Genomic DNA, 21,814 nt, shown 5'->3' with positions numbered 1-21,814 from the left:
ATGCCTGAAGATACCACATTTATCTGTACAAACAATAGTATGCAAGTATAAACACCATGGGACCACGCAGCTGTCATTACCGCTCAGGAAGGAGATGAGTTCTGTCTCCTAGAGATGAACGTAGTTTGGTGTGGAAAGTGCAAATCAATCCCAGAACAACAGCAAAGGACCTTGTGAAGATGAGGAAACAGGTACAAAAGTTTCTATATCCACAGTAAAATTAGTCCTATATTGACATAACCTGAAAGGCCGCTCAGCAAGGAAGAAGCCACAGCTCCAAAACCGCCATAAAAAATGCCAGACTACAGTTTGCAACTGCACATGGGGACAAAGATCGTACTTTTTGGAGAAATGTCCTCTGGTCTGATGAAACAAAAATAGAACCGTTTGGCCATAATGACTATTGTTATGTTTGGAGGAAAAATGGGGAGGCTTGCAAGCCGAAGAACACCATCCCAACTGTTAAGCACGGGGCTGGCAGCATCATGTGGTGGTACTTTGCTGTAGGAGGGACTGGTGCACTTCACAAAATAGATGGCATCATGAGGATGGAAATTATGTGGATATATTGAAGCAACATCTCAAGACATCAGTCAGGAAGTTAAAGCTTGGTTGCAAATGGGTCTTCCAAATGGACATTGACCCCAAGCATACTTCCAAAGTTTTGGCAAAATGGCTTAAGGACAACAAAGTCAAGGTATTGGATTGGCCATGACAATGCCCTTACCTCAATCGAACAGAACATTTGTGGGCAGAACTGAAAAAGTGTGTGAAAGCAAGGAGGCCTATAACCCTGACTCAGTTACACCAGCTCTGTCAGGAGGAATGGGCCAAAATTCACCCAACTTATTGTGGAAAGCTTGTGGAAGGCTACCCGAAAAGTTTGACCAAAGTTAAACAATTTAAAGGCAATGCTACCAAATACTAATTGAATGTATGTAAACTTCTGTGGAAGGACCACCAGAGGGCAGGCTGGGCTCATGGATAGTAGCCCAACAAGGCATGGGAGACAAGGTAACCAGAGGCAATTAAGCACAGCTGACGGTACTAATGACATACTCTCCTTCCCCTATAAGAGAGAGAATGGAACCAGCAGAGAGGGGGGGAAAAACTATCTCTGGAAGATGGCCATCGAGAGAGAGGAGCTATCCAGGAAGAACCACTAAGACGGTGACAATCCCGTGACTTTTTGTTGTAGTTTAAAGATAAGCCTATTGTGTTCCGGTTTCATCCGGAGAAGAAGATGTATGTTTTTCCTTGGAAGATTTTCATTGATTATGTTGGACTGTTTGTGTTGACCAAATGCCCTCAATAGAGAACTGTGTTCAACCAAGAAAACCAACTCCTGACTCGTTTATTCCACCTTCCCGCTTTAGAGTGACGCCCAATTACTTGGTCCGCTCACACTTCTGACCCACTGGGAATGTGATGAAAGAAATAAAAGCTGAAATAAATCATTCTCTAGTATTATTCTGACATTTCACATTCTTATAATAAAGTGGTGATACTAACTGACCTAAGCCAGGGCGCTCATCACCTCCGCTCAGACCACTTGGCCACGCAGGCATTCATGAACAGATCCTTCAAAGACTAATTTGAATTTCTTGAAGGTGTTGGTGGTAAGGGTCATCATTTGAGATCTGTGCCTGGTACAAACACTGACTTTGTGCTTAACTGTCAGGGACCACTTTTTACAAATGCTTCCCTAAAAACGTCTTGACTCTTCCAGGTGGCCATTGCAAAGCACTACACTGATCTTATCTGAGGCATCCTCGTTCTTGATGAGAAGAAGTGTGCGGCCCTTCTGGAGAAGCTGTCTGCTCAGATGGCCAAGAAGATTACAGAGGGGATCTACGAGCTTTACTGCAATCACCATGAGAACATGCTGGCACAGTACCGGGCCAAGCCCGACAAAGGAGTTGGGGTAACAGCTTCGAGTTGATTCCTTGCTAGAGTTTAAACATTCATCAAAAACTCCATATTGAACACTGGAGCTGTTCTCCTCTTTCAGGCCGATCCACTTAGTTTTGTTAGGTAATAATTATCAGAGTAAGAACTCGATGAACCCTGATGGCTAACGATAACATATCCTGACAGAATGTAAACTTTATACATTCCCCTCTCTCCCTCAGTGACAAGTATATTTCATGATTTCTTAAGTCAAGAAATCAGAACAGTTTCCATGTCGTAGATGACATGTTCTTTCTCTCAACCTCTAATGTTACTGTTATGTTATGATTTACAGTGGCTTCCATAATGTATATTTTAGGCATCATACCAGAAACAGATCCAACCGGTTTTAGATTTATCATTGTTTGATGGCAAACATGAAGCCTTTGGGGGTGTTTTCTGCAGGCTGAGGAGATTCTTGAGCAGTTCCGGAAGGAAAAGAGTCTAGAGAAGTATTCCATCCTGCAAGCTGACAGAAAAATGGACCGAAAATTAGAAAAAGTACGAAATATGGCATGGGATGTTATTTTCTGATTTAATTCAGGTTTCTGGTTGAAGTGACTTCTCAAAATACATTTTTGATAGTTCTTGCACTAAGTCAACATAGATCTGGGATGTTTAACAGTGGGTATTGCAAGCAAAGGTTTACATAAAACTTGTGGTCTTCTCCAGAACATGGAAAATGTCAGGGGTTGTCTATTGACTCTGTATGAGAGAGAACATGAAGCTAGAGTGTTTTCCTACCATAATATCTTAATTTGTACCATTCACAGGAGAAGGAGGGATCAGCTGTGCTGATCAGAACAGAACATGGCCAAGATGTTCAAATGTTCATAAATGATCAGCATGTTCGAATAATAAGAAGGCAGAACAGTTGAAACTGGAGCAGCAGCACGGCCAGGTGGACTGGGGACAGCAAGGAGTCATCATGTCAGGTAATCCTGGGGCATGGTCCTAGGGCTCAGGTCCTCCGAGAGAAAGAAGGAGAGAATTAGAGAACGCACACTTAGATTCACATAGGACACCGAATAGGACAGGAGAAGTACACATAAACTACTGCGACAGGAGGGAGGCTGAGACAGGAGGGGTCAGGAGACACTGTGGACCCATCTGAGGACACCCCCGGACAGGGCCAAACAGGAAGGATATAACCCCACCCACTTTGCCAAAGCACAGCCCCCACACCACTAGAGGGATATCTTCAACCACCAACTTCCATCCTGAGACAGGGCCGAGTATAGCCCACAAAGATCTCCGCCATGGCACAACCCAAGGGGGGGCGCCAACCCAGACAGGATGACCACATCAGTGAATCAACCCACTCAGGTGACGCACCCCTTCCAGGGACGGCATGAGAGGGCCCCAGTAAGCCAGTGACTCAGCCCCTGTAATAGGGTTAGAGGCAGAGAATCCCAGTGGAAAGAGGGGAACCGGCCAGGCAGAGACAGCAAGGGCGGTTCATTTCTCCAGAGCCTTTCCGTTCACCTTCCCACTCCTGGGCCAGACTACACTCAATCATATGACCCACTGAAGAGATGAGTCTTCAGTAAAGACTTAAAGGTTGAGACAGAGTTTGCATCTCTGACATGGGTAGGCAGACCGTTCCATAAAAATGGAGCTCTATAGGAGAAAGCCCTGCCTCCAGCTGTTTGCTTAGAAATTCTAGGGACAATTAGGAGGCCTGCGTCTTGTGACCGCAGCGTACGTGTAGGTATGTACGGCAGGACCAAATCAGAGAGATAGGTAGGAGCAAGCCCATGTAATGCTTTGTAGGTTAGCAGTAAAACCTTGAAATCAGCCCTTGCTTTGACAGGAAGCCAGTGTAGAGAGGCTAGCACTGGAGTAATATGATCAAATTTTTTGGTTCTAGTCAGGATTCTAGCAGCCGTATTTAGCACCAACTGAAGGTTATTTAGTGCTTTATCCGGGTAGCCGGAAAGTAGAGCATTGCAGTAGTCTAACCTAGAAGTGACAAAAGCATGGATACATTTTTCTGCATCATTTTTGGACAGAAAGTTTCTGATTTTTGCAATGTTAAGTAGATGGAAAAAAGCTGTCCTTGAAATGGTCTTGATATGTTCTTTAAAAGAGAGATCAGGGTCCAGAGTAATGCAGAGGTCCTTCACAGTTTTATTTGAGACGACTGTACAACCATTAAGATTAATTGTCAGATTCAACAGAAGATCTCTTTGTTTCTTGGGACCTAGAACAAGCATCTCTGTTTTGTCCGAGTTTAAAAGTAGAAAGTTTGCAGCCATCCACTTCCTTATGTCTGAAACACATGCTTCTAGCAAGGGCAATTTTGGGGCTTCACCATGTTTCATTGAAATGTACAGCTGTGTGTCATCCGCATAGCAGTGAAAGTTAACATGATGTTTTCGAATAACATCCCCAAGAGGTAAAATATATAGTGAAAACAATAGTGGTTGCCTTGAGTCTACAGTCATGCCTGTTCTTCGATTTGAATTGGATGCTGCCAACACTTTATTTCAATATACGCTCATGAAGGTAGCTTTTATGAAGTAGAAACATTGTGTATTACCTGAGCATGTACACATTTGCTAGCTTTATCAATGTAAAGCAGAAAGTCAAGTTGATAGCCACACTTAGAATCAGTATCTGCTTTATATGAAAGAGTTAATTATTTTTCCTGTGTGTTGACATATTTTGGTGAAATGCTCTCTACTAGTGTAGCACTTAAAATGTAGAGGCTTTAATTATTATTTTTAAACATATTTTTATGGTCTTATATTCTTTGAGAACGTTGCCTAGAGGCAGATAATTCATTTGAATATTATATAATTAGTCTTAAATCAGTTTATGAATAAATGTGTTGTTTTGAATCCACTTTGAATCTGTTTGTGTTTATGTAAGTAGTAGTAGTAGTAGTAGTCTAACTGATTTACATCTGGAAACCCCATTTTGCCTTTGTGGCCTGACGTTCCTCTTACTTCAATCTCTGATAACAGGCCACAATTGTGTTCGAATAGTTTTCAGACCAAAAATCTATCAGTTTGCCTGCAAATCCATAACCATGATGTCTGTGTTGTTCTCCCTCTGTGAATCTAGGCTAAGATGGTCCAGGAGGCGAAGGGAGAGCCACAGGAGTTGGAGCGAGCACTAGCTAGCAAGCTCCATGAGCAGGAAAAGCTGATGGCTAATGGCTTCACAGAGAAAGAGGCAGCCATGAAGGAGGAGATACAGAGCCTGAGAGAGAAGGAGGAGGCCAAGCGTGAGGAGAAGGAAGAGCAGTCTCGTAACTTCAGAGCCATAGCACAGGGTGTCATGGAGAGTGTCAGCAATGGCTTAGGTCACTACTTTAACTATAAGAAAGCCTGTGAGCAACGCAAGACGATTGTGTTCAAGGAGCACATGACACTCAAGCAAGACGGCCACACCCAAACTCAAAACAGGAGCAGTTGGCAACTCTAAAGACACAACTCCACCTGGCCATGCTGCTGCTCCAGTTTCAACTTCCACCTGACTGTGCTGCTGCTCCAGTTTCAACTGTTCTGCCTTATTATTATTCGACCATGCTGGTCATTTATGAACATTTGAACATCTTGGCCATGTTCTGTTATAATCTCCACCCGGCACAGCCAGAAGAGGACTGGCCACCCCACATAGCCTGGTTCCTCTAGGTTTCTTCCTAGGTATTGGCCTTTCTAGGGAGTTTTTCCTAGCCACCGTGCTTCTACACCTGCATTGCTTGCTGTTTGGGGTTTTAGGCTGGGTTTCTGTACAGCACTTTGAGATATCAGCTGATGTACGAAGGGCTATATAAATACATTTGATTTGATTTGAAGGCAACCACATCCTTCCTTCTCAGGTTTGTTGCTATTCTTGAACTCCTCTATCTCCTGTCTCATTAAGTCAGCCTTCTCCTTGTGGCCCTTCTCCAGCAGATCCTTCTGCTCCTGTATCTTGCACTCCAAGGCCCTGTGGAAGTCCACAGGTACAACTGGCAAAAGCCCTGGCTTAGAGGTCTATAGGATTCACCAGAGATTGGTCAATGGTCCAGATCAGCAGCCACACCTTTCTCCAGTCTCAACATTAACCAGAAGAGCTACTAGGAAATAGTGCAACAGAAAGACTGCTGTGCAACAACAGTACAATGGGGCCAAACCAGCTGTCACTTCACAGAAGTCAGTTCCTCAGTTTATAACCATTAATTTATCATTCTGATATAATTAAATATTTAAAAGGTTATTACAGACCATTCTTAGAATTGTAGTTAAGATTTGTGCTTTGTTTTGTTCTTGGATGTAGGGTCAAATAAATTTGCTTAACTTGTCTTGAAGTCAAATTTGGCTAGAATGGATCTGCTCATCTTCAATGCGCTTTTAAATTCAGGGTTGACCATTATCATGTTTTGTAATTGTTGTTTAAATAAACCTTGCTTCATCTCTATTTCTGCCGCCATTCTAAAATGGCAGCAGTTTTACGGGTGCCCAACCAATTGTGCTATTATGTGGGGGTTTTTCGCGTTATTTGTAACTTATTTTGTACATAATGTTTCTGCAACCGTATCTTACGCCAGAAAAGAGCTTCTGGATATCAGGACAGAGATCACTCACCTCGGACTAGACAAATATTTTTTCAACAACAAGCAAGACTCACATGATATTCTCCAAACATTCGGCAGGGCCGACATCCCAGTTATTCGCAAGAGGAAGCGACGCAGGTACAGAGGACGAAGAACCGGATGCCTCATCAGGACCCGCAGAAGGAGAGTAGGAAAGCTGCAGCTCTAGATTTTGCTCTATAGTATATAGTGATAAATTGCAGGTCACACTACTTGTCTAGAGAGTTCTCAGCTATACTGTTTGTGGCTGTTTATTTACCACCACAATCAGATGTGGGCACTAAGACCACACTCAGTCAGCTGTATAAGGAAATAAGCAAACAGGAAACCACTCACCCAGAGGCGGCGCACCTAGTGGCCGGAGACTTTAATGCAGGGAAACTTAAATCAGTTCTACCAAATCAACATGTTAAATGTGCAACCAGAGGGAAACAAATTGTAGATCACCTGTATTCCACACACAGAGACGCGTACAAAGCTCTCCCTCGCCCTCCATTTGGTAAATCCGACCACAACTCTATCCTCCTGATTCCTGCTTACAAGCAAAAATTAAAGCAGGAAGCACCAGTGACAGTGGTCAGATGAAGCAGATGCTAAACTACATGACTGTTTTGCTATCACAGACTGGAACATGTTCCGGGATTCTTCCGATGGCATTGAGGAATACACCACATCAGTCACTGGCTTTATCAATAAGTGCATTGAGGACGTCGTCCCCAAGGTGACTGTATGTACATACCCCAACCAGAAGCCATGGATTACCGGCAACATTCGCACTGAGCTAAAGGGTAGAGCTGCCGCTTTCAAGGTGCGGGACTCTAACCCGGAAGCTTACAAGAAATCCCGCTATGGCCTGCGTCAAACCATCAAACAGGCAAACCATCAATACAGGGCTAAGATTGAATCATACTACACCAGCTCCGACGCTCGTCGGATGTGGCAGGGCTTGAAAACTATTACAGACTACAAAGGGAAGCACAGCCGCGAGCTGCCCGGTGACACGAGCCTGCCAGACGAGCTAAATCACTTCTATGCTTGCTTCGAGGCATGCAACACTGAGGCATGCATGAGAGCATCAGCTGTTCCAGACGACCGTGTGGTCACGCTCTCCGTAGCCGACGTGAGTAAGACCTTTAAACAGGTCAACATACACAAGGCTGTGGGGCCACACGGATTACCAGGACGTGTGCTCCGGGCATGTGCTGACCAACTGACAGGTGTCTTCACTGACATTTTCAACATGTTTCAAGCAAACCACCATAGTTCCTGTGCCCAAGAACAAAGGCAACCTGCCTAAATGACTACAGAACCGTAGCACTCACGTCCGTAGCCATGAAATGCTTTGAAAGGCTGGTATTGGATCACATCAACACCATTATCCCAGAAACCCTAAACCCACTCCAATTTGCATACCGCCCAAACAGACCCACAAATGATTAAATCTCTACTGCACTCTACACTGCCCTTTACCACATGGACAAAAGGAACACCTATGCGAGAATGCTATTCATTGACTACAGCTCAGCGTTCAACACCATAGTACCCTCAAAGCTCATCACTAAGCTAAGGAACCTGGGACTAAACACCTCCCTCTGCAACTGGATCCTGGACTTCCTGACGGACTGCCCCCAGGTGGTGAGGGTTGGTTGCAACACATCTGCCACGCTGATCCTCAACACTGGAGCTCCCCAGGAGTGGGTGCTCAGTCCCCTCCTGTACTCACTGCTCACCCATGACTGCATGGCAAGGCACGACTCCAACACCATCATTAAGTTTGCAGATGACACAACAGTGGTAGGCCTGATCACCGACAACGACGAGAGAGCCTATAGGGAGGAGGTCAGAGACCTGGCCGGGTGGTGCCAGAATAAGAACCTATCACTCAACGTAACCAAGACTAAGGAGATGATTGTGGACGACAGGAAAAGGAGCACAGAGCACGCCCCCATTCTCATCGACAGGGCTGTAGTGGAGCAGGTTGAGAGCTTCAAGTTCCTTGGTGTCCACATAAACAACAAACTAGAATAGTCCAAACACACCAAGACAGCCGTGAAGAGGACATGACAAAGCCTATTCCCCCTCATGAAACTAAAAAGATTTGGCATGGGTCCTGAGATCCTCAAAAGGTTCTGCAGCTGCAACATCGAGAGCATCCTGACTGGTTGCACTGCCTGGTACGGCAATTGCTCGGCCTCCGACCGCAAGGCACTACAGAAGGTAGTGGGTACGGCCCAGTAAATCACTGGGGCAAAGCTGCCTGCCATGCAGGACCTCTACACCAGACAGTGTCAGAGGAAGGTCCTAAAAATTGTCGAAGATCCCAGCCACCCCAGTCATAGACTGTTCTCTCTACTACCGCATGGCAAGCGGTACCGGAGTGCCAAGTGTAGGAAAAAAAGGCTTCACAACAGTTTTTACCCCCAAGCCATAAGACTCCTGAACAGGTAACCAAATGGTTAACCGGACTATTTGCATTGTGTGCCCCCCCCCCCCCCCCAACGCATTTTACGCTACTGCTACTCTCTGATCATCATATATGCATAGTCACTTTAACCATATCTACATGTACATACTACCTCAATAAGCCTGATTAACCGGTGTCTGTATATAGCCTTGCTACTGTTATTGTCAAAATTGTGTTTTTACTGTTTTTATTTCTTTACTTACCTACACACTTTTTTTGCACTATTGTTTAGAGCCTTTAAGTAAGCATTTCACTGTAAGGTCTACTACACCTGTTGTTTTTGGCGTACATGACAAATAAACTTTGATTTGATAACTTTTCACATTTTCTCTGATAGAGTTAAGGATGACGCTAAACCTGTTTAAATAGAGATATTGATCAATGGGGAGAACTGATGATCTGAACACCAGCTGAATCTCTACATGGAAACATAAGCCCAAGCATTCACATGAAAAAGAGACATCCTGTCTTTCAGTCACCTCATATCAATTTAATCAAATACAAACATGAGTACATCAGCAGCAGGACAACAAGAGGAACTGTAATTATGGAATGATATGTACACATCTCTACTCAGGATGACCTGTACCCAGATCAGCTTTTGATCCAAGATGAGACATGCAGTAATGGTATTCCTATAGGACTAATGATCTTCATTAATCTGCTGCTGCTTGGACACACCACGCACATCAAGACCTGAGGGGAATGCCACAAAGCAGGATCAAGGAGTTATCCACCTTACTTTGACAAACAGATCAGGCTTTGTGACGACCCCCCCCCGGAGTCACACACACACACAGTACAGCCACCTGTGAGCATCATACAACACCACACAGAAGCACTAGCCTGGGAACAAGACAGCTCCTGTATTAACAACACTGTTGCCAATGACAAAACGTTGACATAAGCATAAAAACAGACTGGTATCCAGGCTACAAAACACACCTAATAATATCATCATCAAGTTATTTCAAATCCTAGGGCAGTCATTCAGATAATGTAAATCAGTATTGCTGTATGAATCAGCATGGAACTCACATTTTTACCACCAACAATGATAACAGATATTGTTCTTTACTGTACAGAGGGCATTAAATGAGGACACGAATAGGGATAGTATAATTATTCAATCCAGTGATTGACTACCTCTGTAAATAGCACTAGAGCCTGAGAGCCGTTCTCCACCAGTAGATATGCATTAGCCTAGGCCCAAGATGTGTGGCTTCACTGATTATTAAAACAACATGCTAGTACTTGTGAAAAATGACAACGGGTAATTAGGTTTTATATCCCAAATATCAACATGCAGACAGATTGTTGTTTTACAATTGTGGTTCTGTCTAAAAACAAATCCAAAAGCAAATCCAGTGCATGAACTTAACTTGAACTATATTATATCCATAATAACCATCAATACAATTTGAGAATGAACTTTACACGTGTGGTGTAGTAGGCTACATGAGAGATGTCTAGCTTTGAGGCACCAGTAACACACAGCAATAAATAAACTCAATAAACACAAATACATTTGACACACAGCCACTAACATATCACCAGTCTGTTATACGTACGCAATAGAAAAATCTAATATTTTCAGACTTCAACCATATGTCATTTGTAGATAACAACATATTGTAAGTGTATGCATTGGACAAAAAAGTGCTTAGCTATGATTTTGTTCTCTTAGAAATCAAACCGTAACAACTGAAGTGCAAAGAAACTAGAGATGAAACGTGGTGAATAATGTTTTGGTCCACCACCAAAGTCCAGAGAGTCGTAGGTGACATTTCAATAACTCTACAATAGAGTAAAAATAAATCATTAAAAAGATGATTGGAATTAACTTGTTCTTTACGATTTATCATTTCAATTGGCAAGCCTAATCAAGAACTTCAGTTAGCAAATCAATATTAATTTGAAAAAAATACTAAAGAATGAAATGTCTTTCTCCACGTCTCCTACATCTGTGGTCATCAACCGTTACCCGACAGTGAGATACCACATGTAGACTTGTTCACCAGTTGTGTGTATGTATGACTACAGGAGAGCCTATAAGCTAGGTAACTGCCAAAGTAAATGGAAACAATTGAGTAAATGAGGGATACAAAGTATATTGAATGCAGGTGCTTCCACCCAGATGTGGTTCCCAAGTTAATTTGGGGTGGCAGGGTAGCCTAGTGGTTAGAGCGTTGGACTAGTAACCAAAATGTTGCAAGTTCAAATCCCCCAGCTGACAAGGTACAAATCTGTCATTCTGCCCCTGAACAGGCAGTTAACCCACCGTTCCTAGGCCATCATTGAAAATAAGAATTTAGAATAAAGATAAAATAAATAAATAAATAATTAAGCAATTAACATCCCATCATGCTTAGGGTCATGTACAAAAATGCCCAGTTGCCCAATTATTATGGTTAGAAGAGATCTTAGTGAATTTGAAAGGTGGGTCTCAAATGAGCATAGGGGGTTTAAACTGTGTCTCAGTCACCACATTTCAGCCCAATTGAACACTGGAGCGGCGCCTGAGACAGCCTTTTCAACCACCATCAACAAAACACCAAATTACAGATGTCCTGTGGAAGAATTGTGACACATCCCTCCGAAAGAGTTCCAGAGACTTAGAATTTACGCCAAGGCGCATTGAAGCTGTTCTGGCAGCTTGTTGACCCAATGCCCTATTAAGACAATGTTGGTGCTTCCTTTATTTTGGCAGTCATCTGTAGGTTATGAACACTTCTGACACCTCAACTGAAACAGGGTCCACCCAGAAACGGGGCTATTCTACCCTCCGCCTACTGCTTCTATGTACAGCAGCTAACAAGCAAAGAGCCTATCAAAACAGGATGAGTTATAAGAGGTCAACTTTGGGACCTTCTTGAGTTGTGATTATATTAGAGTATTCCATCTCGCTACTGTACATACTCCAGGTTACATATCTCACTCAATTTTATTTTAACAATTGTTTCACCTACTTTTTTCATGCTCTGTTTGCCATAGTGAGAGCTGCAATATGATATGAGGAAGGCACTTAAATATAATATTTTTATTTGCCCGACTAGCTGTATGTGTTGTTCAGCAGGTAGCCTACACAGAGTTCCTTTTACTATGGACCCATTGTTTTAAATATAATAAACCAAAGAATATAGGGAATTATGTATGCACAATAACATTTTAGTTGAAGTTCCAAATGTTGTTCCAGAGTGACATACTGTAGGTAAGGGGGATCCATAAAACTAACAAAAAATGCTCTTTCATAGTCCTGATACAGCACGCACACCTACGTCCTCTTCAAGGCGTCTCTATTCCAAATCTTTCCATCCATATCGGGAGCCAGAGTACAGCTCTTCCTCAGCACATTTAGTCACCAAGAGGGACAAGGTCAGGCAAGAAAGGCCTGGTGTTTCTAGGTTCTGTGGATGTTACTATTGTTGTGGTGGTTGTCTTGTGGACATTACCACCTCCTCTCAGGATGACGGCCACCATGATGTAAGCTCTCACCTGATAGGTGGATGGAGCTCCATGATGCTCCATCAACAATGACCTTCAGGACACCACTGGAGTCATGTCCCAGAGCTGTTGACACAAACAAAGGTGTATAAAAAAAAACAATGCCTACTTCATATGTGGATATGCACTGTCATTAAAAGGTCATTGTATCAATGCCTCCCATTCCTGTATTAGGCTGCAAATCCGACTGATATTTTTCTCACTAATTTGTCATCCCTCAATCAGCTCAACTCTGAAAAATATCTGATGTGAAAAGATCTGTGATTGGTCAAAAGACCAGTTAGTGGACAAAAGATCAGAATTGGGCTGCCTATCTAAACGCTGCCTTAAGAGACATCGTGTTTGTCTCACCTTGACGACCTTGTCTGCCCCAGAGGTCAGTAGCCAGCCCATGGTAGGCTCGTAGTGCATGTAAACTATGCTGTGTTTGCTGTCATGGAATGTCGCCGTGGGTGCCCGGCTGTAAGACATGGGGAGGGGGCAAAATAGTGTTATCACCATGGGAATTAAAGTATAGGATAATATGTGATGACCAGAGGATGATATTTGAGGCTTTTTTGTGCATGCATGTTACTCACTCCTCGTCCGTGATGGACTCGTGGCAGCTGTCACACACCCGCACCTCAAACTCGAAGCCCATGAGAGGGATGGTGGAGCGCTTGGCCGAGCACTTCCCACACACTGCCTGCCCACACTTCCTGCAGTGGTGCTGGGGAGAGGAGACAGGAGACACTGAGCCTTGGGTTCAGCCTACAGATAAGGCCAATGTGCATATCTCACTTGCCCTCACTCATGTAGTCACAAACAGCGGAGGCCACACCAGGTCTATGTTTCTGCATTTCACACTGCCATAGAGGGGTTCACTGTAAAGTCTACACCTGTAGTATTTGGTACATGTAACAAATACAATTTGGTTGTTTAGCAACAAAACTGATGTGTGAAAGCAATTATGGGACAAACAGGCAGGGTTGGCCATTTTGTCTCCAATGTTTATTGAAAACATAAATACATTTGCACAATGAGCACTTGTCTCTCACCTACATCAAATTTTGGCCATATTAGCAGACAAGAGTACATCAGTCAAAACAAGACATAGTATCAAGAACAAGATAAAACTAGCTAAAACGAGCCATGATTCCCCATGGCAGCTTCTTGTCACTGTTGCGAGCTATCTAGCCTCCCAGAAAAACAACACAAACTTCTGCTCCATTGAAGAGCGAGCATTGTTTGTGACCGAGCCAGTTTATAGGAACATTTACGTTTTTCTCCTGCCCTCTTGTGGACAATATGTGAACTATATCCCACAGTGACAGTATGGTGCCCACTGTACCTGTCGCAGGCCGATTTTCTTACTGTCCCACATCTGTTTGAAGTTCCAGAAGAATGGCTGCTCACACTTCTGACACGAATCACTGTCCAGCCACTCTGGGGTCTGAGGGAACACAGACAGGTTAAGTACAGACTCTAAATACTACTCTAGTCAGCTTTTCCTTACTAAATCCTACCTTTAACCACCAGGAGTTTTAAAAGGAAACTAACCCAGATTAAGTGGTTAGGTATAACGTAAGTGAGAGAAAGAACCAGTCAGAGCCACAGGTAGTCTACACTGAACACTCATTTGCATTCAGTACATTACCATTCTGAATTTCATTCAGAGTTTGTCATTCTCTCTCTGTACGTGTTCACATTTCAGGTATCCCTCCATGGTGACAGAAACAGCCAGACAAAGCACTCTACCATACCATGCTGTCAATGACAGAGGTGACAATGCACTCACAGAGCTGTGACTGGCCCATATCAAGGGCTAGACAGATTCTACGGAAGAAAGGTGTGCTTATGTCTGAGTGACACAACCCGGCCCTGTGCTCCAGCTAATCCTATACACAGCCCTGCCCAACACTCAGGCCTCACTGCAGATTTAGCTCCATAGCACATTCATTCTCCTTCCCTCACCCACTCTCTCCCTGAAAGTCCTATTGCATCCAAGTTGCTTAAGTCTGTGGGGTGTGTGTGAACCTTCGAACCCCCCCTGGTGACAATATGTGCCAGGGACTCAACCTGTCTACTTCACACACACGTCTCACAGCCTTGAGGTTTAGTCTTCCTCCCTCCTTCTGATCCATCCCTCCATCTTTATCAGTCCATCCCTCCCTCACCTCTTGTCTGGTCACGTCCATGTTCCAGATGACGATGCCCCCATCTGAGCTGCAGGAGATCAGCTGACGTGTATGTGGCGCGTAGCATAGGCCCTGGACCTTCTCACTGCATTATTAACACACACACGTAAAGAGAATGTGGTACAGAAATAGTGTAGATTCACCCCACCACCGGAATGACATCCTTGGGTGTGACATAAGTCACTTTCATACGCTCCCAAAAATATAACTGACCGTGAAACATCCAGGAGTTATGGATAATGAAGCGCCCTAAAGGAGACTACTAAGGACATTTCAACAGTTTCTAAGACTATCATATTGATTAAAGGCCCAGGTGCAGTCAGATGTGATTATCCTGTGGTTTTATAGAACATTTCCACACTATGAGGTTGGTATAATACTGTGAAATTGTGAAAATTATGATAACACGAAAAGGGCTTTAAGAGCTGTTTGAAAAGACCGCCTGAAATTTCCACCTATTTTGGTGGGATGGATTTTGGCCTGCCTGGTGACATCACATCATTAATTAATAAACTAATAAGTGTTCCAAACCTCTGTCAATTACAGCTGCTTTTCCCCTTTCCCCTTTATACGGTCCGATATACCACAGCTGTCAGCCAATCAGAATTCAGGACTCGAAACAAGCAGTTTATAATGGGGTTTTTATACTACAATGGAGACTACATTTGAATACTGTATTGGAGGACTCTATTGAGGTTCAGTGTGTGAATCTTACTTGTGTCCCTGAAGTTCAATAGCGGTGCCTTTGCCTCCCCCGATGTCCCACATGATAATGGAGTGATCGGCGCTGCCGGAGAACAACACTCTCTGGACCGGGTCCCAACACAGAGCTGTCACATTGCCTAAAGACAGCAGAACACAAAACCCACATTCCTCAGCTCATCACTGGATCTTAAACTTGACCTGGTCAAGTGGAACAAAAACAAGAAACTAAAAGGCCTCAATTATTAGAAAGTGGACAAAAGTGACTCAGAGCAAATTCAAGTTGAAATTAACTAACCTCTCAATAACTGGCAAGTCTTTTGCTTTTAATGAACCACAATTCATCCATCTTGAGCACCCTTTTGTGTCTAATTCAAAGAGAAATATGTTCCAGTGCTTTTCACCGGCAGATATTTGCATAATGACAAACATGTGTAACCCCACTGATAACAGATAGGCCTGGAATAGTAGTGCTGTCAGCAGCATTGTCAGTCACACGCTCTTCTGTCAATATAGGAAGTAGGAGATGTGAGAGTGCTAAAACAACTGACCCCAGATCAGAACAGAGGGTTTATAAATAGCTGTGAGGGTTGTCCTCTGGAATATACAATGTCCCACACTACCTCTAGCCCTGCTGGCAGGTGGCCTGAGTGGACAGGAGGGACGGTCAGTTAGGGTGAAAACATGGAAATAAAAAGTGGGTAGTAGACCGATTTGTAAAATCTCCAAGGGTTTAAAATAGTATGTGTGCTTTCTTTCAAATATTTAGGGGCACTTTATTTTGCTTCCTCTGTGTATTGAAACCAATGGAGGAGTCCCAAATGGTGGTGTTTCAAGGCTGGGGGAGGATGGGGTACTAGGGGTTAGGGGACGAGTGTTATTTTGCAACATGGGGTGTAGTAGTAATACCGGTGTGTCCTTTGAAGGTGGTGACCAGACTACAGCTGTCCAGCTCCAGCTTGAGGATGGTCACCTGACCAGAGTAGTCGCCCACAAAGGCGTGCCTCGTCTCCACGTCGAACCTGGGAGGGGCAGGGTCAAGGATGCCAATGATCGTTTAACTGAACTGTTTGCATCGGAGCAACTTCACGGATTTGCACACACTGTATTTATTCTATTCAATCAGTGTTCCCTGGTTGAAACCTACTCGTATGTGGTTCATTCTATTCAGTGAAGGACTGACTGCCTTACACCTCTTAAATTTCCAACAAAAACAACCCACATCAGATAAAACTTACCACAGTTAACTGTTCATTAGCTACAAAATCATACGTATTTAGTCTCTGAACTCAAGAGACCTTTCAGTGAGAGGCCAAAATGATAAATAAAAGCAATCAAAAGAGAGAAAACAAGAAGACAAATCTTCTCAGAACACACACATTTCTCCTCCTGAAAAGGGTTGCTGTACTAATCTGATCCCAGGCCAACTCGGAACCGTGGTTGTTTAGAAACATTTGCTGGATGAAATACTAAATAAACACATTCCAAGTAGTTCATTTCAAGAATTTTGAATAACATAATAAAAAATATAATACAAATTATTTCACCAAGTTAGGCCAGTTGAGAACAAGTTCTCATTTACAACTGGCAAAGATAAAGCAAAGCAGTGCGACAAAAACAACATAGTTACACATGGGATAAACAAACGGACAGTCAATAACAATAGAAAAATCTATGTACAGTGTGTGCAACTGTAATAATGACTTCTCTGGGTTTGTAAAAAGGTATACAATACCAAAACAAACAAAATGGTTGCCATATGAATGTCAGGAAGAAATCTGATTTTTTGTTGTTGTTGTACTTAACATTGGAATTGTTTATCCCGGTCTTTGAAGCATAAGTCAGTCTCAAGACCTCACAGAGCTAGTTGATATCGAGAGCCCACCACAGCAGAGTGGACCCAGACCTTTTATCTTGTCATTACGGAAATCTCCCGGACCATTGCCTTGGGCCACATGACTGAAGGCTATCGTTAGCGTTCCCAATTAAGAAAAGCTACTGGGACGCTTACCTGGCTCCCTCTCTGGTCTACTGCATCGTAGGAGAAAGCACAAGAGGGCCACATCCTCCCATAACGCCTCAAATATATACTTGTTTGAGGTGAAGGAGACCCAGTCGAGTGCGCTGTTACCACTTGAAATGTTGTCTGTGGCTTTAGACTTCACACACAGGTAGTACTTGTTAAGATATTTGGTACATAGCAACTAGAGCTGGGAATTACCTCACGATACAATATTATCATGATACTTAGGTGCCAACACAATATGTTTTGCGATTCTTATGATTTGATTTTGCGAATTAATGTCTCAAACATTTTGCTAAGTATATGTCTTCTGCAGAGAGACAAGACAGCATGAGAAAACTAGTTTTGTTCAGTCAGGGAAGTAAAAGTACTGAAAACATGTTGGCTCAATATTTATAAAGAAGATGGAGAACAAAAGCTATAGATTGAAAAATAGCTAACGCTACCTACAGTAGCATATTATTTTAAATCTTTATTATTTTTTACAAATTGATACTTGGAATCAAATATCATCCCAAAATAATATTGCGATATGTAACTGTAGTGATTTGTTTTACCCAATCAGCAACAGCATGTGAATGGAATGGAATGAATAGAATAGAGGAATGTGGTTTGTAAAAGATGAAGGATACTGCAGTCCAGAGACCCAGGCGGTGGTGCGGTATAACCCCAGCTGTGTTCCACTCTCAGAGCAGTGCCAGGTGAAGTTCTTGTCCTGTCCTGTACTGAGGACCCACTCCATCTCCAAAACAAACAGCACCACTGTCACTCTGCCCTGGTGGGCTGATACAGAACACACACAATGTCATGATAATAAACAAAAAATACTGGTCATATACTGTCATATACTGTACAAAAAAAGTAGACGGATTGGTGTTCTTTGCATCCTTTAAAATGGATAAAAACAGACAAGATGGCAGGCGTACAGTAGAGCTGTTGGCAGCAAGCTCAATATTAGTACATTGCTTTCAGAGGGCTTGTAGCTAAAACCAAACAAAGCGGCATGAATAGAAAAAAATCCATTATTTTGCCATGTTTCATCCCTTCCTGCCATTGACCAGAGTCAGTCTTTGTGAGTCACACAAAGAACACAGCCTGTGGCCACCCTTCCCATCTCACCCTGATAGGTCTGTGCCGGGGTCATCTTGTTGTAGTCTTCTGACAGGATGAACTCCTGAAAAACAGAAAGTATGTCACTCACTGGTTTTCCCAAGAGAAAGCACAGTATTTCTTTGATATGGGCATACTTTTAGGTCAAAATTTCACAACGCTTGAAATGACCTTCTGACTCAAAAGGAAGAGCTTAGGTTTAGCAAAGTATATCCATGTTAGTTTTAGGCTATGAATCCCATAAGGAAACCCAGGTCTACACCTCCTGTAGATAGACATATTTAGTATCCATGTGTTGATGGATCCACCTAACTGCTTAGCCAATCACGCAGAAGATTAGGTTACTCAGATGCAACCCCTCTGGCAGTATTGATCAGTGCTGTTGTATGGAGAAGCAAAGACTCGAGAGCAAGAGATAGTAGCTAGCTACTTAGTGACCCGCTAAATGTTAAACATGAAATCATGACTTGAACCAACACAACCAGACCCCAATCTGGCCCTGGGGTACAGGTTTTAGTATGTGTATCAGGCTTGACTGGGGGATAAGGCTGGATGCTTGGTATAAAAGTATGACTCCCAATCATGAGTATCTTAGACAACAGAAACAGTCACTTACAGAGATGGTTCCATTCTCCATCCCCATAGACAGCCTCCTGGTCTCTGGGTTAAAGGACATACAGGAGCAAGAATCTAGGAAGAGAAAGGAACTAAACTAAGAAAACGCCTGTGTGGGGTGTCTCCACTCCCCAGTGCCAGTGCCATGTGCATTGAGGGGGAAATCACTGACTGGGGTAGTGACTACATGATGGAATTTCAGTGATTGCACAACATGCAGAAAGAAAAAACAAGGGAAGTAGGGAACATGTCAAAATGAAAAAGATGACTTGCAGTACACTTTAGGAAATGGAACTGAAGAGGGTGGTGACTTCCTGAATAACTTAAGACAGACTTTCCAGACAGGCACATGCATAGGCTTATCTCTAGGAATCCCAATTTGGAATGCATTTAAAACTTAAGCCTGCCAGGCACAATGCACCAATTAGTCATTAAAGGCCCAGTGCAGTCAAGTGATTTTCCTGTGTTTTATACATTTCCACACTATGGAGGTTGGAATAGCCTAATACTGTGAAATTGTGAACAATATGATCATGGACAATTAGTGTAAGAGCTGTTTGAAATGTTAGCCTGTTTTGGTGAGATGGAGTTTTGGCCTAGCTGGTGACTAGAGCTAGGACAATAAACCAAAAATGATTGACAATGTCCAAACTAGAAACTTCAGAAAGTATTCAGACCCCTTGACATTCTACATTGTTAGTCTTACTCTCGAATGTATTTAATTTGTTTTAAATCCTCAACAATCTAACCCTAATGACAAAGAGAAAACAGGTTTGAAGAAATGTTTTGCAAATGTGCATTACAAATTTTCAAAACAAATACCTTATTTAGTTAAGTATTCAGAACCTTTGCTATGCGACGCGTAATTGAGCTCAGGTGCATCCTGCTCCCATATATCATCCATAGAGTACCACAGTACCAGTCATAATACTCATAACCTGGGAACGGTTCCAATTGTTTTTCCACCACTCATTTTTCCCCATAGAGGATTTATTTATTTTTTCTATTTTAGGTCCTATTTAGACCAATACATGCCTACTGTAAAACCCTATGAGCCGTGATTGGTTCATGATACAGACAACATCCTGGTGTCATTATACTCATTATAGTGTGCTCTGAAATTTGGAGGTCTAGATTCTGAAATACATATTTTCACATTCATTTCCTGAACATTAAAAATAATGTAAATATCTCAACTACCCTTTTTGATTTGGCTTATTTTCTGACAAATAGTTAAGAACAATATACTGTAGTGGGAATTTGAATGTTCGTGCTTTTCTTATAACTAATATAGGTGTTCTATTCATGTGCTGTTCTCTAAACCAATTTCTGTGTTCATGCAAGTGGCTGAGTTTACAAATCCTCACTTATCAGTAGCTGCAATTTGGCAGTACGCCCAGACGTTTTGAGAACAAACTAACGATATCTCAGTTTCAAGTTCTCAGCTTAGAGAGAAGCCTTGTGAGGTGTTGATAGGTCACATGAATGAAACAAAATGGTAATGATTAATGAATTATGCAAATATAACTTGTCTGTGTATAGCCGTATATCAGACAACTGCTGGGTCTACCCAAGGAGGAGCTCCTGATTGACGTGTACTTTGGTGCATTGAGTTGGTTGGAACCTCTCCTGCGCACTGACAATGAACAATGACTCATTCAAGATTGAAATTGAGTGTCCCTATGTGTAAGAATTTTTCCACACCAATTCTCTTCAAACATCAAATTTCCAGTGGGTTCTCTGTTACTTTACATTTCATACATAGAAATTGACCATAGGTCATTAACCAATCACAATCCTCTTTTAGGATTGCACATTCAGCAGAGGGTTCTCTTTGAATCCATTTATTGTTGGTGGTGCTCATAAACTTCAGAATTAGCAGAGAGCCCACTCTGGAAATGTTATGCACTTATATTGTATATTGTTCCAAACAATACGTCTTAAAATTAACTAAATCACAAAGGGTACTTTTGAGATATTCATGTTATGTTTAAAAAATGAATGTGAAGATGAATTTCGAAATCTAGACTAGAGGTCGATCGATTATGATTTTTCAACGCCAATACCGATTATTGGAGGACCAAAAAAAGCCGATACCGATTAAATCAGCCGATTTAAAAAAATTGTAATAATGGCAATTACAACAATACTGAATGAACACTTATTTTAACTTAATATAATACATCAATAAATTCTATTTAGCCTCAAATAAATAATGAAACATGTTCAATTTGGTTTAAATAGTGCAAAAACAAAGTGTTGGAGAAGAAAGTAAAAGTGCAATATGTGCCATGTAAGAAAGCTAATGTTTCAGTTCCTTGCTCAGAACATGAGAACATATGAAAGTCTTCAATATTCCCAGGTAAGACGTTTTAGGTTGTAGTTATTATAGGAATTATAGGACTATTTCCCTCTATACCATTTGTATTTCATTAACCTTTTGACTATTGGATGTTCTTATAGGCACTTTAGTATTGCCAGTGTAACAGTATAGCTTCCTTCCTTCTCCTCACTCCTACCTGGGCTCGAACCAGGAACACATCAACAACAGCCACCCTCGAAGCAGCGTTACCCATGCAGAGCAAGGGGAAAAACCACTCCAAGTCTCAGAGCGAGTGACGTTTGAAACACTATTAGCGCGCACCCCGCTAAGTAGCTAGAAATTTCACATTGGTTACACCAGC

General features: G+C 42.5%; 2 protein-coding genes across 4 annotated transcripts in view; one reads left to right on the top strand and one right to left on the bottom strand.

Annotated features, from left to right (window-relative positions):
• LOC109877787 (WD repeat and FYVE domain-containing protein 2-like) overlaps positions 1–21,814 on the bottom strand; it is a 29,400-nt gene that overhangs the window by 3,188 nt on the left and 4,398 nt on the right. The window contains exons 3-13 of one of the 3 annotated variants that reach the window (XM_020469984.2): positions 19,132–19,205; positions 18,525–18,579; positions 18,038–18,188; positions 16,292–16,404; positions 15,396–15,522; positions 14,660–14,765; positions 13,834–13,935; positions 13,082–13,212; positions 12,855–12,963; positions 12,495–12,569; positions 2,446–2,918 (exon numbers count right to left, since the gene is read on the bottom strand). In XM_020469984.2, coding sequence (XP_020325573.1) covers positions 12,540–12,569; positions 12,855–12,963; positions 13,082–13,212; positions 13,834–13,935; positions 14,660–14,765; positions 15,396–15,522; positions 16,292–16,404; positions 18,038–18,188; positions 18,525–18,579; positions 19,132–19,205 — 998 coding nt within the window. In that variant the 3' untranslated portion in view covers positions 2,446–2,918; positions 12,495–12,539. Of the gene's footprint in view, positions 1–2,445; positions 2,919–11,358; positions 12,570–12,854; positions 12,964–13,081; positions 13,213–13,833; positions 13,936–14,659; positions 14,766–15,395; positions 15,523–16,291; positions 16,405–18,037; positions 18,189–18,524; positions 18,580–19,131; positions 19,206–21,814 lie in introns of those variants that run through there. The other 2 variants (XM_020469985.2, XM_031805592.1) reach the window with 2 other exon arrangements.
• LOC116352937 (guanylate-binding protein 5-like) lies at positions 1,808–2,849 on the top strand. Its single transcript, XM_031805593.1, has 3 exons — positions 1,808–1,924; positions 2,356–2,451; positions 2,724–2,849. The coding sequence occupies exons 1-3, from the start codon at positions 1,826–1,828 to the stop codon at positions 2,826–2,828; spliced, it is 300 nt and encodes a 99-aa protein (XP_031661453.1). The 5' UTR covers positions 1,808–1,825; the 3' UTR covers positions 2,829–2,849.

Source organism: Oncorhynchus kisutch, linkage group LG26 (genome assembly GCF_002021735.2).
Source record: "Oncorhynchus kisutch isolate 150728-3 linkage group LG26, Okis_V2, whole genome shotgun sequence".
Lineage (NCBI taxonomy): Eukaryota > Metazoa > Chordata > Actinopteri > Salmoniformes > Salmonidae > Oncorhynchus > Oncorhynchus kisutch.
Note: the sequence above shows the minus strand (reverse complement) of the source record. Positions and strands in the feature narration are given on the sequence as shown.

What these genes read in the sequence shown, in the direction of transcription:
- LOC116352937 (XM_031805593.1), top strand. Translation starts at nt 1,826, where the DNA reads ATGGCCAAGAAGATTACAGAGGGGATCTACGAGCTTTACTGCAATCAC. An exon ending in AGCCCGACAAAGGAGTTGGG is followed by an intron (nt 1,925 to 2,355) that starts GTAACAGCTTCG and finishes TGTTTTCTGCAG; the next exon opens with GCTGAGGAGATTCTTGAGCA. An exon ending in TGGACCGAAAATTAGAAAAA is followed by an intron (nt 2,452 to 2,723) that starts GTACGAAATATG and finishes TACCATTCACAG; the next exon opens with GAGAAGGAGGGATCAGCTGT.